Genomic DNA, 15,117 nt, shown 5'->3' on the forward strand with positions numbered 1-15,117 from the left:
CTTTAAACCACTGCATCAGACACGGTGCATTGCACTTGGTGATGTGTGGCTTGGAAGCAGCTGCTCTGCCATGGAAACCCATTCTATGAAGCTCTCTTGAGCTAATCTGAAAGCCACATGAAGTTTGGAGGTCTGAAGCAATTGACTGCAGAAATTTGGCGACCTCTTCACATTATGCACTTCAGCATCCGCTCACCCTGCTCCGTCAGTTTATTGTGGCCTACCACTTCGTGGGTTGCTGTCGTTCCCAAACACTTCTGTGTCCTTATAATACAGCTGACAGTTGTCTGGAATATTTAGGAGCAAGGAAATTTCACAACTGGATTTGTTGCACAGGTGACATCCTATCACAGTTCCACGCTGCAATGCACTGAGCTCCTGAGAGCGACCCATTATTTTACAAATGTTTGTAAAAGCAGTCTGCATGCACCTTGGCATGCAGACTGCTTTTACAAACATTTGTGTGGGCCATGGAAGTGATTGGAACACCTGATTCTGATTATTTGGATGGGTGATCGAATACTTTTGGCCATATAGTGTATATAATTTGTCTCGCTCTTATTTTGATAACAGTCAGCAATCACACAAGAAAATTTTATTTGGGTAAAAATGTGACCTGGAATTGCATGTGTGTGTTTAGTGTCACAACCTAGGCAAGTTGACCACGGTGCAGCTGGGTCATGACAATGCCGGCTTGCTGACCAAGTGGCTGGTGGACTGTGTGATGGTTCGCAACGAGATCTCTGGACACACGTACAGGTGAGTCTCTGCCCTGTTTCCTCTTTGTTTTTTGCAACTTTTAGTCAAATACTTTCAAGTGTGAAATGTCTGAAAATACAAGCCAATTGTAGTTTCTCAAAGCCATTTGTGATTTCGCCAATTCTTGATCCACGTCTATTAAGTAATTCCCAGTTCAAAGGTGTCCAAATCAACTGCCAAACAGAATACACAGATACAGCTCTCAGCACACAGCTTTATTTGCCAGGTTCCCATGCGGTAGATGGCTGGGCAAGGGTGTGGACGATGGCAGTCTGGAGAGGGTCTTGATCGGCGAGCTGGTGTTACCCAACCGAGAGGAGGAGGCTGGAAGGGGTTGCTGTTTACCTACGCCACAGCAATCGCCTTCACCGAACAGGCGCATTGGCATTACACAGCCATCAGGACGACCATCTAGTCAGTGTCATTGTTTTGTGTTTGAGCTAATAGGTTATATTCATAGGTTATCCCAGGTCAGTTTCAAAGAATTTTTAAGTACTTCTGTGTCAATTCTGTCGCCTTTTTTCAGCTTCAGTGGAAAGAAATTGAAGACTATGATAAAGCCCTTTTTTGTACCTTTATGCTATGTATAAAATAACAATAGTCTGTTGTATTCATGAAATCAATGAACCATTATAATGGAAGATAAATTTTATTTCTGCATGCAATGACAACATTACATTACAATCATTTGCAGACACTTTTAACTTATAGTGGAGATGCCAGGAAATGAACGCAGGACCTCAGATGCAAAGCATGGGCTATACCACTGAACTAAAGCACTGTCTCAGAAAATTAGAATATTGTGACAAAGTTCTTTATCTTTTGTAGTGCAAATACAAAAAAAAATGTCATACATTCTGGATTCATTACAAATCAGCTGAAATTTTGCAAGCCTTTTATTATTTTAATATTGCTGATTATGGCTTACATCTTAAGAAAACTAAAAAATACTATCTCCAAATATTAGAATATCATGAAAATGTAATTTCTGTTAATTTAATTCCATTATAGAAGATAAAGAACTTTATCACAATATTCTAATTTTCTGAGACAGTCCTGTACATACCACCACTGAGTTACATATTACATGACTCTGTTTTACTTCTCTTTGTATTTAGGTGATAAAAAGGCAAAATTTAACTTAGAATGGAAGACTTTAAAATAAAAAAGAACTTTAAGGAAATTATCCACCTGCAGCAAACCAAAAATGCCATCTGCCTCTCTGTGCTATCTGTGCTATGTATTGGAGCGTGCAGTCAGCTGTCAACCTGAATAAAGAAAGGACTGTTTCACTGAACAATGCAAAACATATATATTTGCTAATTAATGATTAATTATTTGCCAGTTAAATTATTCATCTAACTAGGTTAGTGTGTTTTTTTTCTCTCTCACCTGAACCTCACCATAAAGCATCACCACTTCAAGGCTCATGAAGTCCAATGTATCGCATGTTGGCACGTGTAGCACATTGGTGAAAGAAATTGAACATGTTTACTCTTAATGTAACATGATCATCAAAATCTTCAACTTTAGGATTACATTAAAAAAAAAAAGTAAAAAACTAAAGTAAAATGAATTTTAATTAAATACTCATTAATTGTTTTCAAATGCCACAGGGAGCCACAGGGAATGTAAATGTAGAGGAATGAAAGAGCCACATGCACCTCCAGCGCTGTAGGTTGCCAACCCCTGATCTAGAGCCTTACATATAGAGTTGCTCACAACCAGAAAACTAAAGCACTGAAATTTGCATAGAAAACCCCATCTCCTTTTATATTAAAAAACCCACTCAGGATATCAATAATAGCTAATAGTTTTACCCACTGTAGTATCATGTAGCTCCTCATGTAGAAAGCTGTGTATTTCTCATCTGTGTAATTCCAGAATTGACCTCAGTCCAGATCCAAGAATCCATTGGCGAGTCAGTGAACAACATCATCAAACATTTCAGCAAGCCTGAGAAAGAGGTCTGAGACTTGTTTCATTCTACATCAGAACAATCTTGTTCATAAATAATTTCAAATAATGTTGCATTTGGATTTTTTGTTTGGAGGGTTAGTGTTTGGGCCTTCTGAGTCCAACACATTTCACACAAGTTGTAAGGGTAGAGTTAAAGACTAAGACAGTGATTATACAGGAATGGGTTTTTAAATCATGGTGTGACTGCCAAAAAATTGTTGATACAGATCCCAATAGCTCTGACATACTTCTGACATACCTAGCGCTAACCAACAATAACATTCATATAAAAGACAGTAATTTCCAGTGTGTTCAATCACATATAAATAGGATGTAAATTTTCTCGAAAGAATTTCTTTTCTGAAATAACATTAGCCAAACTTAAAAGAAATAGTTTATACTTTTGAAGATGAAAAGGAATTATAATGAATTCTGTTGCATTAGCTGACATTGCTCAGTTATTGTGTGTATATGTATATGCATGTGTGTGTTGTGAATCCTGCTGCAGAGAGGCAGCCTGACTGTCCTGCTGTGTGGGGAGAACAGCTTGGTGGCTGCTCTGGAGCACTTCTTCAACCATGGCCTCAAGTCGGCCAGGCTCTTCCAGAAGACCGTGTTCGTGTGGGACTTTGTGGGTGAGCATGGAGCAGTAGCAGGGAACTAAATTTCTGTGTGTTCACTGAGCATGATTTTCACATTTTGGAGCAATTTCAGTTCTGCTTGCCATTCTCTTTCAGCTTCAGGAAATCTAAGTGATAAGCAGAGGTCTTGCGTTCTTTTTTTTTTAACGCTTTTAATAGGCACTATGATATTGATGCTTGCATTTGGATGTTTGTGTTTATTTTTTTATTTTTTTATTAATTGTAAATGTTTCACATCTTGTCTGATTTCCATATACAATTCAATTCAAACAATAGAAAATGCCTGTTTTTCTAAAGAGAAAAATGTGTGATAAGATTAGCAATATATATATATAGGAGGAGGTCATTTACAACAATCCTTCTCAGTCTCCCCTTACCTCCCTTACTACTCCAGAGAAGGCTGTGGCCTATCTGGAATCAGCTGACCAGATGGGTGACCTTCGTGAGACACCGGAGTCTCTGGGAATGACCTGTCAATCACTCTGCCACTACGTCAATGCAATCAACTCTACTTCACGAAACATCGGCAAAGATGGAAAGTTCCAGCTCTTGGTCTGCCTTGGAGCCAGGTCAGCTTCAGATGGTTTGGGAAAAGTCTGCTTCATTCAAACAATTCATTTTTTTTAATCTATTCATTTATTTACTTCACAAGATTTTCCAGTGTGCATTGACAAGCAAATTGCACAGTAAATTAAGCGGCAAAGTACAATTGTTTCATCCCTGTTTTTCATTAATTTTACCAATAGAATGTTGAAAGTCCTAAAAAGTTACAAAATAGAAATGTTCTTTCAGCCATTTAGGTTGCAAAAAGCAAAATTTTCATCTTCCCAGAACACAGACTAAACTTGGTCCTCAAAGCTATGGTTCTTTTGTTATTTTTTGGTGGCTATTTTGAATGACCCTGGGCCTGCCTCTTTGGCATTTATGGATGGATGTGACGTTTGTTCTGCAGAGACCGGCTGCTGCCGCAGTGGCTCCCCCTGCTGCTGGACTGTCCAGTGACCCAGCAGATGTACGAGGATACAGCCCTGCTCAGAGACCGTACCATCGTCAACACCCTCATCGGAGCATTTGAGACACTTCATGACTTCCCCATCACACCAGAGGCCTCACTCGTCAAAGGCATTGACCTCTGACCTTGCCAGAGTGGTAGAAGAAGACGAAATAAGGGACAAGAGATTTAAAACAGTCTCAAGCTCAGTTTCTTCTCATGAGATGTGGAAACTTTGTGGATGCAGTATTTTATGTCTGAACCTCAGAAGGATCACAACACTGATTTCCTCCAAAACATACCACTAGTTTAAGGTTCATATTTTGGCTGTCAGTGTTTGTTGTTAAGTTCATTTTAACATATTGTGAAAAATGATGTGTTGATTGTATTAAAGTAAAAGTTTGTCTTATGTTGTCAAATCTCTGATCAATCCAGGATGGGTTTGGTTGATCTGCATCAGAAGGAACATCCTACATATTCAATGTGGGTTTTAGCAAATTTGTTGGGTAGTGAAAGAGTTAGAATTGACTGTTATGAGGTTTAAGCTTATAGTTCAACCAGCTTATAAGAAGTAGCACCCAATGTGTCCCCGCATACTCCTAGTATCAACATCTAGAAGATCTGGATGATTAAACTATCACTAACCAGCCATTCTGACTTATGAGATGAGGAAAGGATAGAAACTCAGCAAGAGACTGACAGAATGGAAGCAGATATGTGACTTGTTCTCACCCTATGGGTCAATCTTTCTCCTTCAGCACACCGCATTTCTCTTCTAGCCACTTGTGGGGGAAATTTTTTGACTGGACACCTAAGTCAAGATCCTTGTTCATTCTTACAGTGGTAGGCATCCAACTGTGTCTGTGAGCATACGTGCCACAGTTCTTGCCTACGTGTGCATACAAGCATTCACATTATTTTCCACATGCTACTTTGCTGCCTTTAGGGTCCACAGTTCACATGTCCAAATTCCATCACCCCTTCCTGAGTGTCACTACTTCTCCTTCTTCCCCTACATTTAGCAAATTGATGGCCTCAGTTACCGAAGAGCTAAAAGTATGCAGTGATTGAATTCCACTGAATTCAAATTTACAGTTCCTTACGCTGTCAAAATCTTACCATATACTGTAAGCAGTTGAGTAGTTCAAGAATTCAAATATCATGGTTTTGCTGTCAGGATTTTATCATTTTTTTCATTTCATTTAAAGAGATTAGTTTAAAGATCAATACCAAAGTTCTTTTTGGTGGATCCATCGCCACCGGTCACAAAATAGGTCTTCTTTTCCTTTTGGCTTTTCCCTTCAGGGGTCGCCCCATTGAATCAACCTTCTCCACCTAACACTATTCTCTGTATCTTCCTCTCGCACACCAACTACCTTCATATCCTCTCTCACTACATCCATAAATGGTCTCTTTGGTCTTGCCTGGCAGCTCCATTTCCAGCATACGTCTACATTATATTCTCTATACCTCCTCTGTACATAACCAAACCATCTCAGTCTTACTCATCTCTCTAAAACATCTAAAATGTGCTGTTCCCCAGAGTGGGGAAAAACAATCACATTTTCAAGGGGATTGCACTGTGTGACCACCTTTCACATGTGTTTTGACAAATTGTTCGAGATCAAGGAAGACCTGGCCCTTCAGTGGCCATAACTAAAATTACACAAAAAACACAAATTTTCTGCACCTGGCTACATCATGTTATTGAATGACTAAAGTAATTTTAAATATTCAACATTATTATTATGATCAGTAATAATAATAATGATAACGAGTGTTAGCTACATCCATAAATCTTCACTTTGGTATTTACACATATATTTTGTCCCTCCATGAGCTGCCACCTTACCGTGGTGGAGGGGTTTCCATGCACCAGTGATCCTGGGAGCTATGTTTCCAGGGGCTTTATGTCCCTGAAAGGGTCACCCAAGGCAAACAGGTACCAGGGGAGGGACCAGACAAAGTGTGGCTCAGAAGACCTCCCATGAAGAAGAAAACCATTGGACCCAGTTTTCCCTTGCCCGGACGCGGGTCACCGTGCCCTTCCACCCTGGAGTCAGGCCTGGGACGCCAGTGGCAAGCGCCTGGTGGCCAGGTCTTTGCCCATTTGGCTCATCCGGGCAGAGCCTGAGGGAACAACATGGGCTCACCCCTCTTCCCCTGGGCTCCCCACCCACGGTAGCTGGATCAGGGACCTTGGCGGTCTGATCCTCGGCTGCAGAAGCTGGCTCTTGGAACATGGAATGTCACCTCTGGTGGGGAAGGAGCCTGAGCTGGTGCGCGAGGCTGAGAGATTCTAGATATAGTTGGACCCCTTCAGCATGGGGTCTGGAACCAGGCCTCTCAAGAGGGGCTGGACTCTTTTTTTTTTTTTTATTCTGGAGTTGCCCCCAGTGAGAGCCACCTGCACTTTGAGGTTTGTAATGGGAAGATAATTTACTGCTGAATTGCTTGTATTTCTCATTGGAATATCTTCCTTTATGATGTGTGTAACAGAAAACTATTTATTGATGGATTGTTGAATTGTTCGTGTTCCTCACATGCATATCTATATAAGATGTCATGACGTGCAGAGTCCATACGAAGAAGAAACTGCAGAATGTTTTGAAAAAGTCTTGTACCCAGCTGCATGCAAGAATATGTCACGTTGCCCTGACTGACGAATCGTGCCTGGGGGAGGTGGAGAGTGGCTTTCCCCCCCATTTGTGACTCACAATGACCCATCTAGGGAAGAAGTCAACTCCCAAGTCAGAGGAAAAAATGTGATTGGCTGAAGAAGAATCCCCTCCCGCAGATACCTGACTCTGAAGACCTCCAAGGGCTATAAAGCAGTGACCTGCCCTTCTCACTGGCGGGATTTGGGTGCAGACATCCTAAAAGAACTCTGTATGCTTTTCCCCTCTTGTATGCGACATAAAAGCAACGTTCCGCTATTTATTGGGTGTCCTGACTCTTCTGTTTAAGAATCAACCCAACAGGTTCAACCCAGTGGATGAGAGGGTAGCCTCCCTCTGCCTTTAGGTGGGGGGACGGGTACTGACTGTTTGTGCACCCAACAACAGTTCGGTTTACCCACCCTTCTTGGGGTCCTGAGAGGGGCTCCTTGAGAGCACTCCTACAAGGGACTCCCTCGTTATACTGGGAGACTTTAACGGCCCTGTCGGAAATGACAGTTCAACTGCAACTGTCTGAGCCCGAGCCGTGTTTTGTTATGGACTGCTGTGCTCGTCACGGATTGTCCATAACAAACACCATGTTCAGGCATAAAGGTGTCCATATGTGCACTTGGTACCAACACACCTTAGGCCGCTGTTCTTTGATCGACCTTGTGGTCGTATTGTTGGACTTGCGGCTGAATGTCCTGGACACTAAGGTGAAGAGAGGCTATAGCCTCCCTATAGCCTCACCATTCCACCCGAGTTTTTCTCATTCACACACATATACTCTGTCTTTCATTCCTCTCCTTTCCATAGCATACCTCCACCTCTCTAGATTTTCCTCTACCTGTTGTCTGCTCTCATTACAGATCACAATGTCATCTGCAAACATTATGGTCCATGGGGATTTCTGTCTAACCTCATCTGTCAGCCTGTCCATTACCATTGCGAACAAGAAGGGGCTCAGAGCTGATCCCTGATGGAGTCTCACCTCCACCTTGAACCTCTCTGTTACCCCTACAGCACACCGTTCCACTGTCTCACAGCTAGCATACATGTCCTGCACCAGTTTAACATACTTCTCTGACACTCCAGACTTCCTCATACAATACCAGAGCTCCTCTCTTGGCACCCTGTCATATGCTTTTTCAAGGTCTACAAAAACACAATGCAGCTCCGTCTGGCCTTCTCTGTACTTCTCTATCAACATTCTCAAAGCAAATACTGCATCTGTAGTACTCTTTCCTGGCATGAAGCCATACCGCTGTTCACAAACGCTGACTTCTGCTCTCAGTCTAGTTTCCACTACTCTTTCCCATAACTTCATTGTATGGCTCACCAACTTTATTCCTCTATAGTTGCCGCAATTCTGCACATCCCCTTTATTCTTAAAAATAGGTACCATCACACTTTGTCTCCATTCTTCAGGCATCTTCTCACTCTCTAAGATCCTGTTGAATAATCGAGTCAGAAAATCTACTGCTGCCTCTCCTAGACACTTCCACTCCTCCACGGGTATATCATGAGGACCAACTGCTTTTCCACTCTTCATCCTCTTCAATGCCTTCCACACTTCACTTTTACTAATTTGTGCTACTTTGTGGTCTAAAATAGTCACCTCTTCTACCTCTTTCATTTTCCCCATTCATCAGCTCTTCAAAGTACTCTTTCCATCTTTCTATCACTCTTCTTGCATCTGTCAATACATTTCCCTCTCTATCCTTAATCACCCGGACCTGTTGCACATCCTTTCATCATTATCTCTCTGTTTCACCAACCTTTATAGATCATTCTCACCCTCCTTACTATCCAACTGAGCATACAAGTCATTGTACGCCCTTTGTTTTTTGTCTTTGTTACCTCTATCTTTACCTTTCGCCGCATTTCCCTGAACTCCTGTCTGTTCTCTTCAGTCCTCTCAGTATCTCACTTCTTCTTTGCTGACCGCTTTCTCTGTATATACTCCTGCACTTCCTCATTCCACCACCAAGTTTCCTTATCTACTTTCCTTCCAGATGACACACCAAGTACTCTCCTACCTGTCTCCCTGACAACTCTAGCCGTTGTTGTCCAATCATCTGGAAGCTCACCCTGACCACCCAGACCCTTTCTCAACTCCTCCCTGAAAACCATGCAACACTCCTCCCTTTCTAGCTTCCACCACTTTGTCCTCTGCTCTGCCTTTGTCCTCTTCATCTTCCTTGTCACCAGAGTCATCCTACAAACCACCATCATATGCTGTCTGGCTACACTCTCACCTACAACTACTTTGCAGTCAGTGATCTCTTTCAGGTTACCTTGTCTAAACAAAATGTAGTCTACCTGCGTGCTCCTACCTCCGCTCTTATAAGTTACCCTATGTTCCTGTTTTTTTCTGGAAGAAAGTGTTAACTACAGCCATTTCCATCCTTTTTGGCAAAATCTACCACCATCTGTCCCTCTGCTATCCTATCCTGTATACCAAATCTGCCCATCACTTTTTCATCCCCTCTATTGCCTTCACCTACATGTCCATTGAAGTCTGCACCAATTACCACTCTCTCATTTCTGGGAATATTCTGCATCACTTCATCTAACTCATTCCAGAACTTCTCCTTCTCTTCAAATTCACATCCCACCTGCGGGGCATAGCCACTAACAACATTGAGCATCACACCTTTGATTTCCAGTTTCAGACTCATAAGTCTATCTGACATTCTTTTCACTTCTAGGATGTTCCTAACAAACTCCTCCTTCAAGATAACTCCTACTCCATTTCTCTTCTTGTCAGTACCATAATAGTACAACTTAAAGCCTGTTCCTAAGCCTCTAGCCTTACTACCTTTCCACCTGGTCTCCTGGACACAGAGTATATCCACCTTCCTTCTCTGCATCATGTCGACCAACTCTGCATCATGTCGACCAACCTTTTCCTGTCATAGTCCCGATATTCAAAGTCCCTACTCTCAGTCCCAGGCTCTTTCCTTTCCTCCTCTCTCTCTGCTTTCGGACGTGCACTCCTCCTCTTCTTCTTGTTCTTGTTCTTCGACCCGCCGTAGCCCAATTTCCATTAGTACCCTGTAGGTCATCAGTACCAATGGCGGTCGTTGTTAACCCTGTCCACGACCGATCCGGTATGATATGGTTATGGTTGACTCGCATGTTTGGTTTTGGCAAAAGTTTTACACTGGATGCCCTTCCTGACGCAACCCTCTGCATTCATCTGGGCTTGGGACCGGCACAGGGAGACACTGCTACGTGCCCCCCCAAGGCAGGCTTGGGGAGACACAAGCCAGTGCCGCCCTGAGGCTGCATTTACAACTTTAACATACTATATATCATATATTCCAAACAGTTAAGTCATGGCCACAGATTTTCCATCTATCCAGTATTTGAGGGAAAAAAAAGACTGGAACCCTCTAAAATTTGCTTTTAAGTCAATGCTCTCTTGCAATCAAGGTAAATGTTATTTAATATAATTTGAAAACTTTTTTTCAATTTGCCAGTAGTCATTGCCTGGTGTCTTACATCTAACGTTGCTCATGTTTAATCAAGCATCAGACTGATTTTACGCTGCTAGATAACTGTTTAGGCAAACTCTGAATGGACCCACTTAAAAGTGGGCAAGTGTCAATTGTGTCAAATGTGTTTCCCTCATTTGTCAGCTTTAATAACCCCCTTACTGGATATCTAAAGCCACAATGCCAACTACAGCTGGACAAACAAAAAATCCAAAGGCAACATTATTTTAAATTATTTATGGACAAGATTGTTCTGATGTAGAATGGTGTAGAAAGGAAATAGAAAAGAGTCTCAGACCTCTTTCTCAGGCTTGCTGAAATGTTTGATGATGTTGTTCACTGACTCGCCAATGGATTCTTGGATCTGGACTGAGGTCAGTTCTGGAATTAAACAGATGAGTAATGCATGGCTTTCTACATGAGGAGCTACATGATACTACAGTGGGTAAAACTTTAAGCTATTATTGATATTCTGAGTGGGCTTTTTGATAAAAATGGAGATGGGGTTTTCTATGCAAATTTCAGTGCTTTAGTTTTCTGGTTGTGAGCAACTCTATATGTAAGGCTCGAGATCAGGGGTTGGCAACCTACAGCTCTGGAGGTGCATGTGGCTCTTTCATTCCTCTGCTGTGGCTCCCTGTGGCATTTGAAAATAATGAGTATTTAATTAAAATTAATTTTATTTTGTTTTTTTACGATTTTTAAACTTAATCATAAAGTTGAAGATTATGGTGACCATGTTACATTAAAAGTAAACATGTTCAATTTCTTTCGCCAATGTGCTACACGTGCCAACATGCAATATTTTGGACTTCATGAGCGTTGAAGGGCTAATGCTTTATGGTGAGGTTCAGGAGAAAAAAATCATACCTACCAAGTTAAATAAATATTTTAACTGGCTAGATAATAAGCAAATATATATTTTGCATTGTTCAGTCTTCTTCTTCTTCTTCTTTCGGCTTTTCCCGTCAGGGGTCAGCACAGCGAGTCAACTTTCTCCATCTAATCCTATTCTCCATATCCTCCTCTCTCACACCAACTACCTTCATATCCTCTTTCACTACGTCCATAAATCTTCTCTTCCTCGAGACCTCTTGCCTGGCAGCTCCAATTCCAGCATCCGTCTACCGATATATTCACTCTCCCTCCTCTGTACATGGCCGAACCATCTCAGTCTGGCTTCTCTGACCTTCTCTCCAAAACATCCAACATGTGCTGTCCCTCTGATAGACTCATTCCTGATCCTATCCATCCTGGTCACTCCCAAAGAGAACCTCAACATCCTCATCTCTACTGCGACTAACTTTCATTCCTCTTCTTTCCAGAGCCTCCCTCCACCTCTCTAGATTTTCCTCTACCTGTTGTCTGCTCTCACTACAGATCACAATGTCATCTGCAAACATCATGGTCCATGGGGATTCCTGTCTAACCTCATCTGTCGGCCTATCCATCACCATTGTTAACAAGAATATTTTGCATTGTTCAGTGAAACAGTCCTTTCCTTATTCAGGTTGACAGCTGACTGCACGCTCCGATACATGGGATAAAATGATAGCACAGAGAAGCAGATGGCATTTTGGGTTTGCCGCAAGTGGATAACTTCCTTAAAGTTTGATTTTATTTTATTGTATTCCGTTCTAATTTAAATTTCCCTTTTTATTACCTAAATACAAGGAGGACTCAAAGAGATGGTGAGTATTTTCTCTGAAATAACCTCTAGCCAACCATGTTGGGGGTTGGCCATTTTTTTCCATTCAGCTTTTTTTTTGTCTTGTATGTAGCTCAGTGGTAGAGCACATGCTTCTATGTATGACGCCCTGGGTTCAATCTCTGCCATCTCCACTTAAGTTGCTTTGGATAAAATGATAGCACAGAGAAACAGATGGAAAAAGGTTTTTGAGACTCCTGGCATTTTCTTTTCTGTGGGAAAGGGGTCACAATGACTCTTTGAATGTTCAAGTTTGCCAACACCTGGTCTAGACTAAACTATTAGGTTATTGTCGAGGCTATTGCTCTTTCGATTTGAATACCGAGAGAAATCCTGGAAATCCTACCATATGCAAACACCCACGCAAAGATGCACACACGCATACCAAATCAAGGTCTTTTTCAAATCAAGGACTACAGGGAGTGGAGCTCAAGAAGTTGGAAGATTTCAAGTACTTAGGGTCATCAGTCCAGAGCAACAGAGAGTGTGGAAAAGAGGCAAAGAAGGTTCCAGTAGGTTGGAATGGGTGGAGAAAAGTGTCAGGGGTACAATGTGATAGAAGACTATCAGCCAGAATGAAAGGAAAGGTGTACAAGAGTGGTGAGACGAGCAATGCTGTGTGGACAAGAAACAGTGACAATGACAAAAAAGGAGGCAGAGCTACAGGTCACAGAGATGAAGATGTTGGGGTTTTCTTTGGGAGTGAAAACGATGGATAGGATCAGGAATGAGTCTCTCAAAGGGACAGCTCATGTTAGATGTCTTGGAGAGAAGGTCAGAGAAGCCAGACTGAGATGGTTCGGGGCATGTACAGAGGAGGGATAGTGAATATATTGGTAAATGGATAATGGAATTGGAGCTGCCAGGCAGGAGGTCTAGATGAAGACCAAAGAGAAGATTTATGGACAAATTGAGAGAGGATATGAAGGTAGTTGGTGTGAGAAAGGAGGATACAGATTCAAGATTCAAGATTCAAAGCATTTATTGTCACAGGTACAGTGTAGAAACATGTTTCCCTGTACAGTGAAAATCCTACTTTGCTGTCTGCAGTGCATTGGAATATGTGCTGGTAGAAGAGTGTAAACATTGTTATAAATATGATAAGAGATATGAATGTGAACATTGCAATAGAACAATGAGTAGAACAGTACAGTGCAATAAGATGTTTGAGTGCAGCTTGGTGTGCAACTCACAAAGTGTAGGTGCAAGGATGAGTGCAATATGATGCAAATTATGTGGTAGTAGACTTTACATGTGCAGGGAGAAGAATGAGTGTCAGCTGTTTAAGTGTCTGATGGCAGTCAGGTAGAATGAGTTCTTTAATTGTGTCATTCTACATTTCACACTCCTGTACCTTCGGCCGGAGGGTAGCAGTGTGAACAGTCCATGTTGGGTGTGGTCCGACGCAATGGAGGCAGCTCTCCTGTGGATTCTGCAGTGGTAGATACTCTGCAGAGAAGGCAGTGGGGTTCTGGTGATCCTCTCTGCAGTCTTCACCACTCACTGCAGGCAACTGCAGTCCAGAGCAGTGGTGCTGCTGAACTTTACAGTGATGCAGCTGGTCAGGATGCTCTGAGCAATGCAGCTGTAGAAGTTGCCGAGGATCTTAGGCAACATGCCAAACCTCCTCAGCCTTCTCAGGAAGTATAGCCGCTGTTGAGCCCTCCTGACCATCTGCGTGGTGTTGAGGGACCAGGTGAGGGCCTCGCTTATGTGGCCACCCAGGTATTTGAAGCTTCTTACCCTCTAAACCTCAGGACCTTTGAGAAATAGTGGCTGATAAGTTTTCCTCTCCTTCCTCATGTCCACTATCAACTCCATGGTTTTGTCCGTGTTAAGGGTGAGTTTGTTGTCATCACACCACTTCACCAGACTATTTCATCTCCACCGGAGATGTGTCCTATCACTGCAGTGTTGTCTGCAAACTTCAGGATGACGTTGTCCCCATAGGAGGCGATACAGTCATGGGTGAAGAGGGTGCAGAGGATGGGACTGAAGACACATCTCTGAGGAGTGCCCGTGTTCATGATGATGCTGGCTGAGGTCCTGTTGCCTATCCTAAAAGACTGGGGTCTGCCAGTCAGGAAGTCCAGGGCCCAGTCACAGAGGGTGGGGTACAGGCCAAGGGTGGACATTTTGGTTGTGAGTTTGTGGGGTATGACCGTGTTGAATGCAGAGCTGTGGTCCACAAAGAGCATCCTGATTAAGGAGTCTTTGATTTCTAGGTGGGAGAGGGAGTTGTGGAGGGTGGCTGCTATGGCGTCTGAAATTGCAGGGGGCCGAGGTTTTCTGGGATGTTGTCCTGCATGTGCGCCGGCACCACTCTCTCAAAGCACTTCATGATGATCTGCGTGAGTGCTACTGGCCTGTAGTCCTTCAGGCAGGTGGGTGGGCTCCTCTTGGGGAGGGGGGCAATGGTTGTGTCCTTGAACCATTAGGGGCGATGCTCTGGCTGAGGGAGAGGTTGAAGATAGTGGTGAGAACATCAGCTAGCTCATTGGCACAAGCTCTGAGCTCCTGCCCCGGGATGTTGACCGGGTCCAGCTACCTTGCAGGGGTTGATCCTTCTCAGCACTCGACATACCTGGTCTGATGATAGTGTTGGGAGAGGGGAGGAGTTTGGGGGGGGTTCTTTTGTGTGTGTGACTCAGCTCCCTGCTTTGGTTGGGGTTCTCTAAGCAGGTGTAGAGGTTGTCCAGCAGGTTGTTTGCGGTGATGCTGATGCTGGTCATGGACTTGTAGTTCATGATTTTCTGCAGGCCTTGCCGCATCTGCCCAGGGTCAGCAGGGGAGTAGAGGCCATCCAGCTTCTCTCTGCACTGCCTCTTGGTTGTTCTGATGGCCTTCTTCAGTCCGGACCTAGCAGCTTTGTACTCCGTCTCATTGCCGGACCTAAATG

The 15,117-nt window shown here is 43.1% G+C and overlaps 1 protein-coding gene across 5 annotated transcripts in view; it reads left to right on the top strand.

The window, feature by feature from the left end:
• The window catches only part of dennd5b (DENN/MADD domain containing 5B), a 56,976-nt gene extending 52,220 nt beyond the window's left edge, over positions 1-4,756 (top strand). For all 5 annotated transcript variants that reach the window (XM_086146689.1, XM_086146690.1, XM_086146691.1 and 2 more), the window contains 6 exons: positions 641-759; positions 986-1,173; positions 2,644-2,726; positions 3,227-3,353; positions 3,754-3,928; positions 4,312-4,756. In XM_086146689.1, coding sequence (XP_086002815.1) covers positions 641-759; positions 986-1,173; positions 2,644-2,726; positions 3,227-3,353; positions 3,754-3,928; positions 4,312-4,495 — 876 coding nt within the window. In that variant the 3' untranslated portion in view covers positions 4,496-4,756. The remainder of the gene's footprint in view (positions 1-640; positions 760-985; positions 1,174-2,643; positions 2,727-3,226; positions 3,354-3,753; positions 3,929-4,311) is intronic.
• Positions 4,757-15,117: the final 10,361 nt, after the last annotated feature.

Source organism: Fistularia commersonii, chromosome 5 (genome assembly GCF_037954325.1).
Source record: "Fistularia commersonii isolate RoL2024-O1a breed Wild chromosome 5, RoL_Fcom_v1.0, whole genome shotgun sequence".
NCBI lineage: Eukaryota > Metazoa > Chordata > Actinopteri > Syngnathiformes > Fistulariidae > Fistularia > Fistularia commersonii.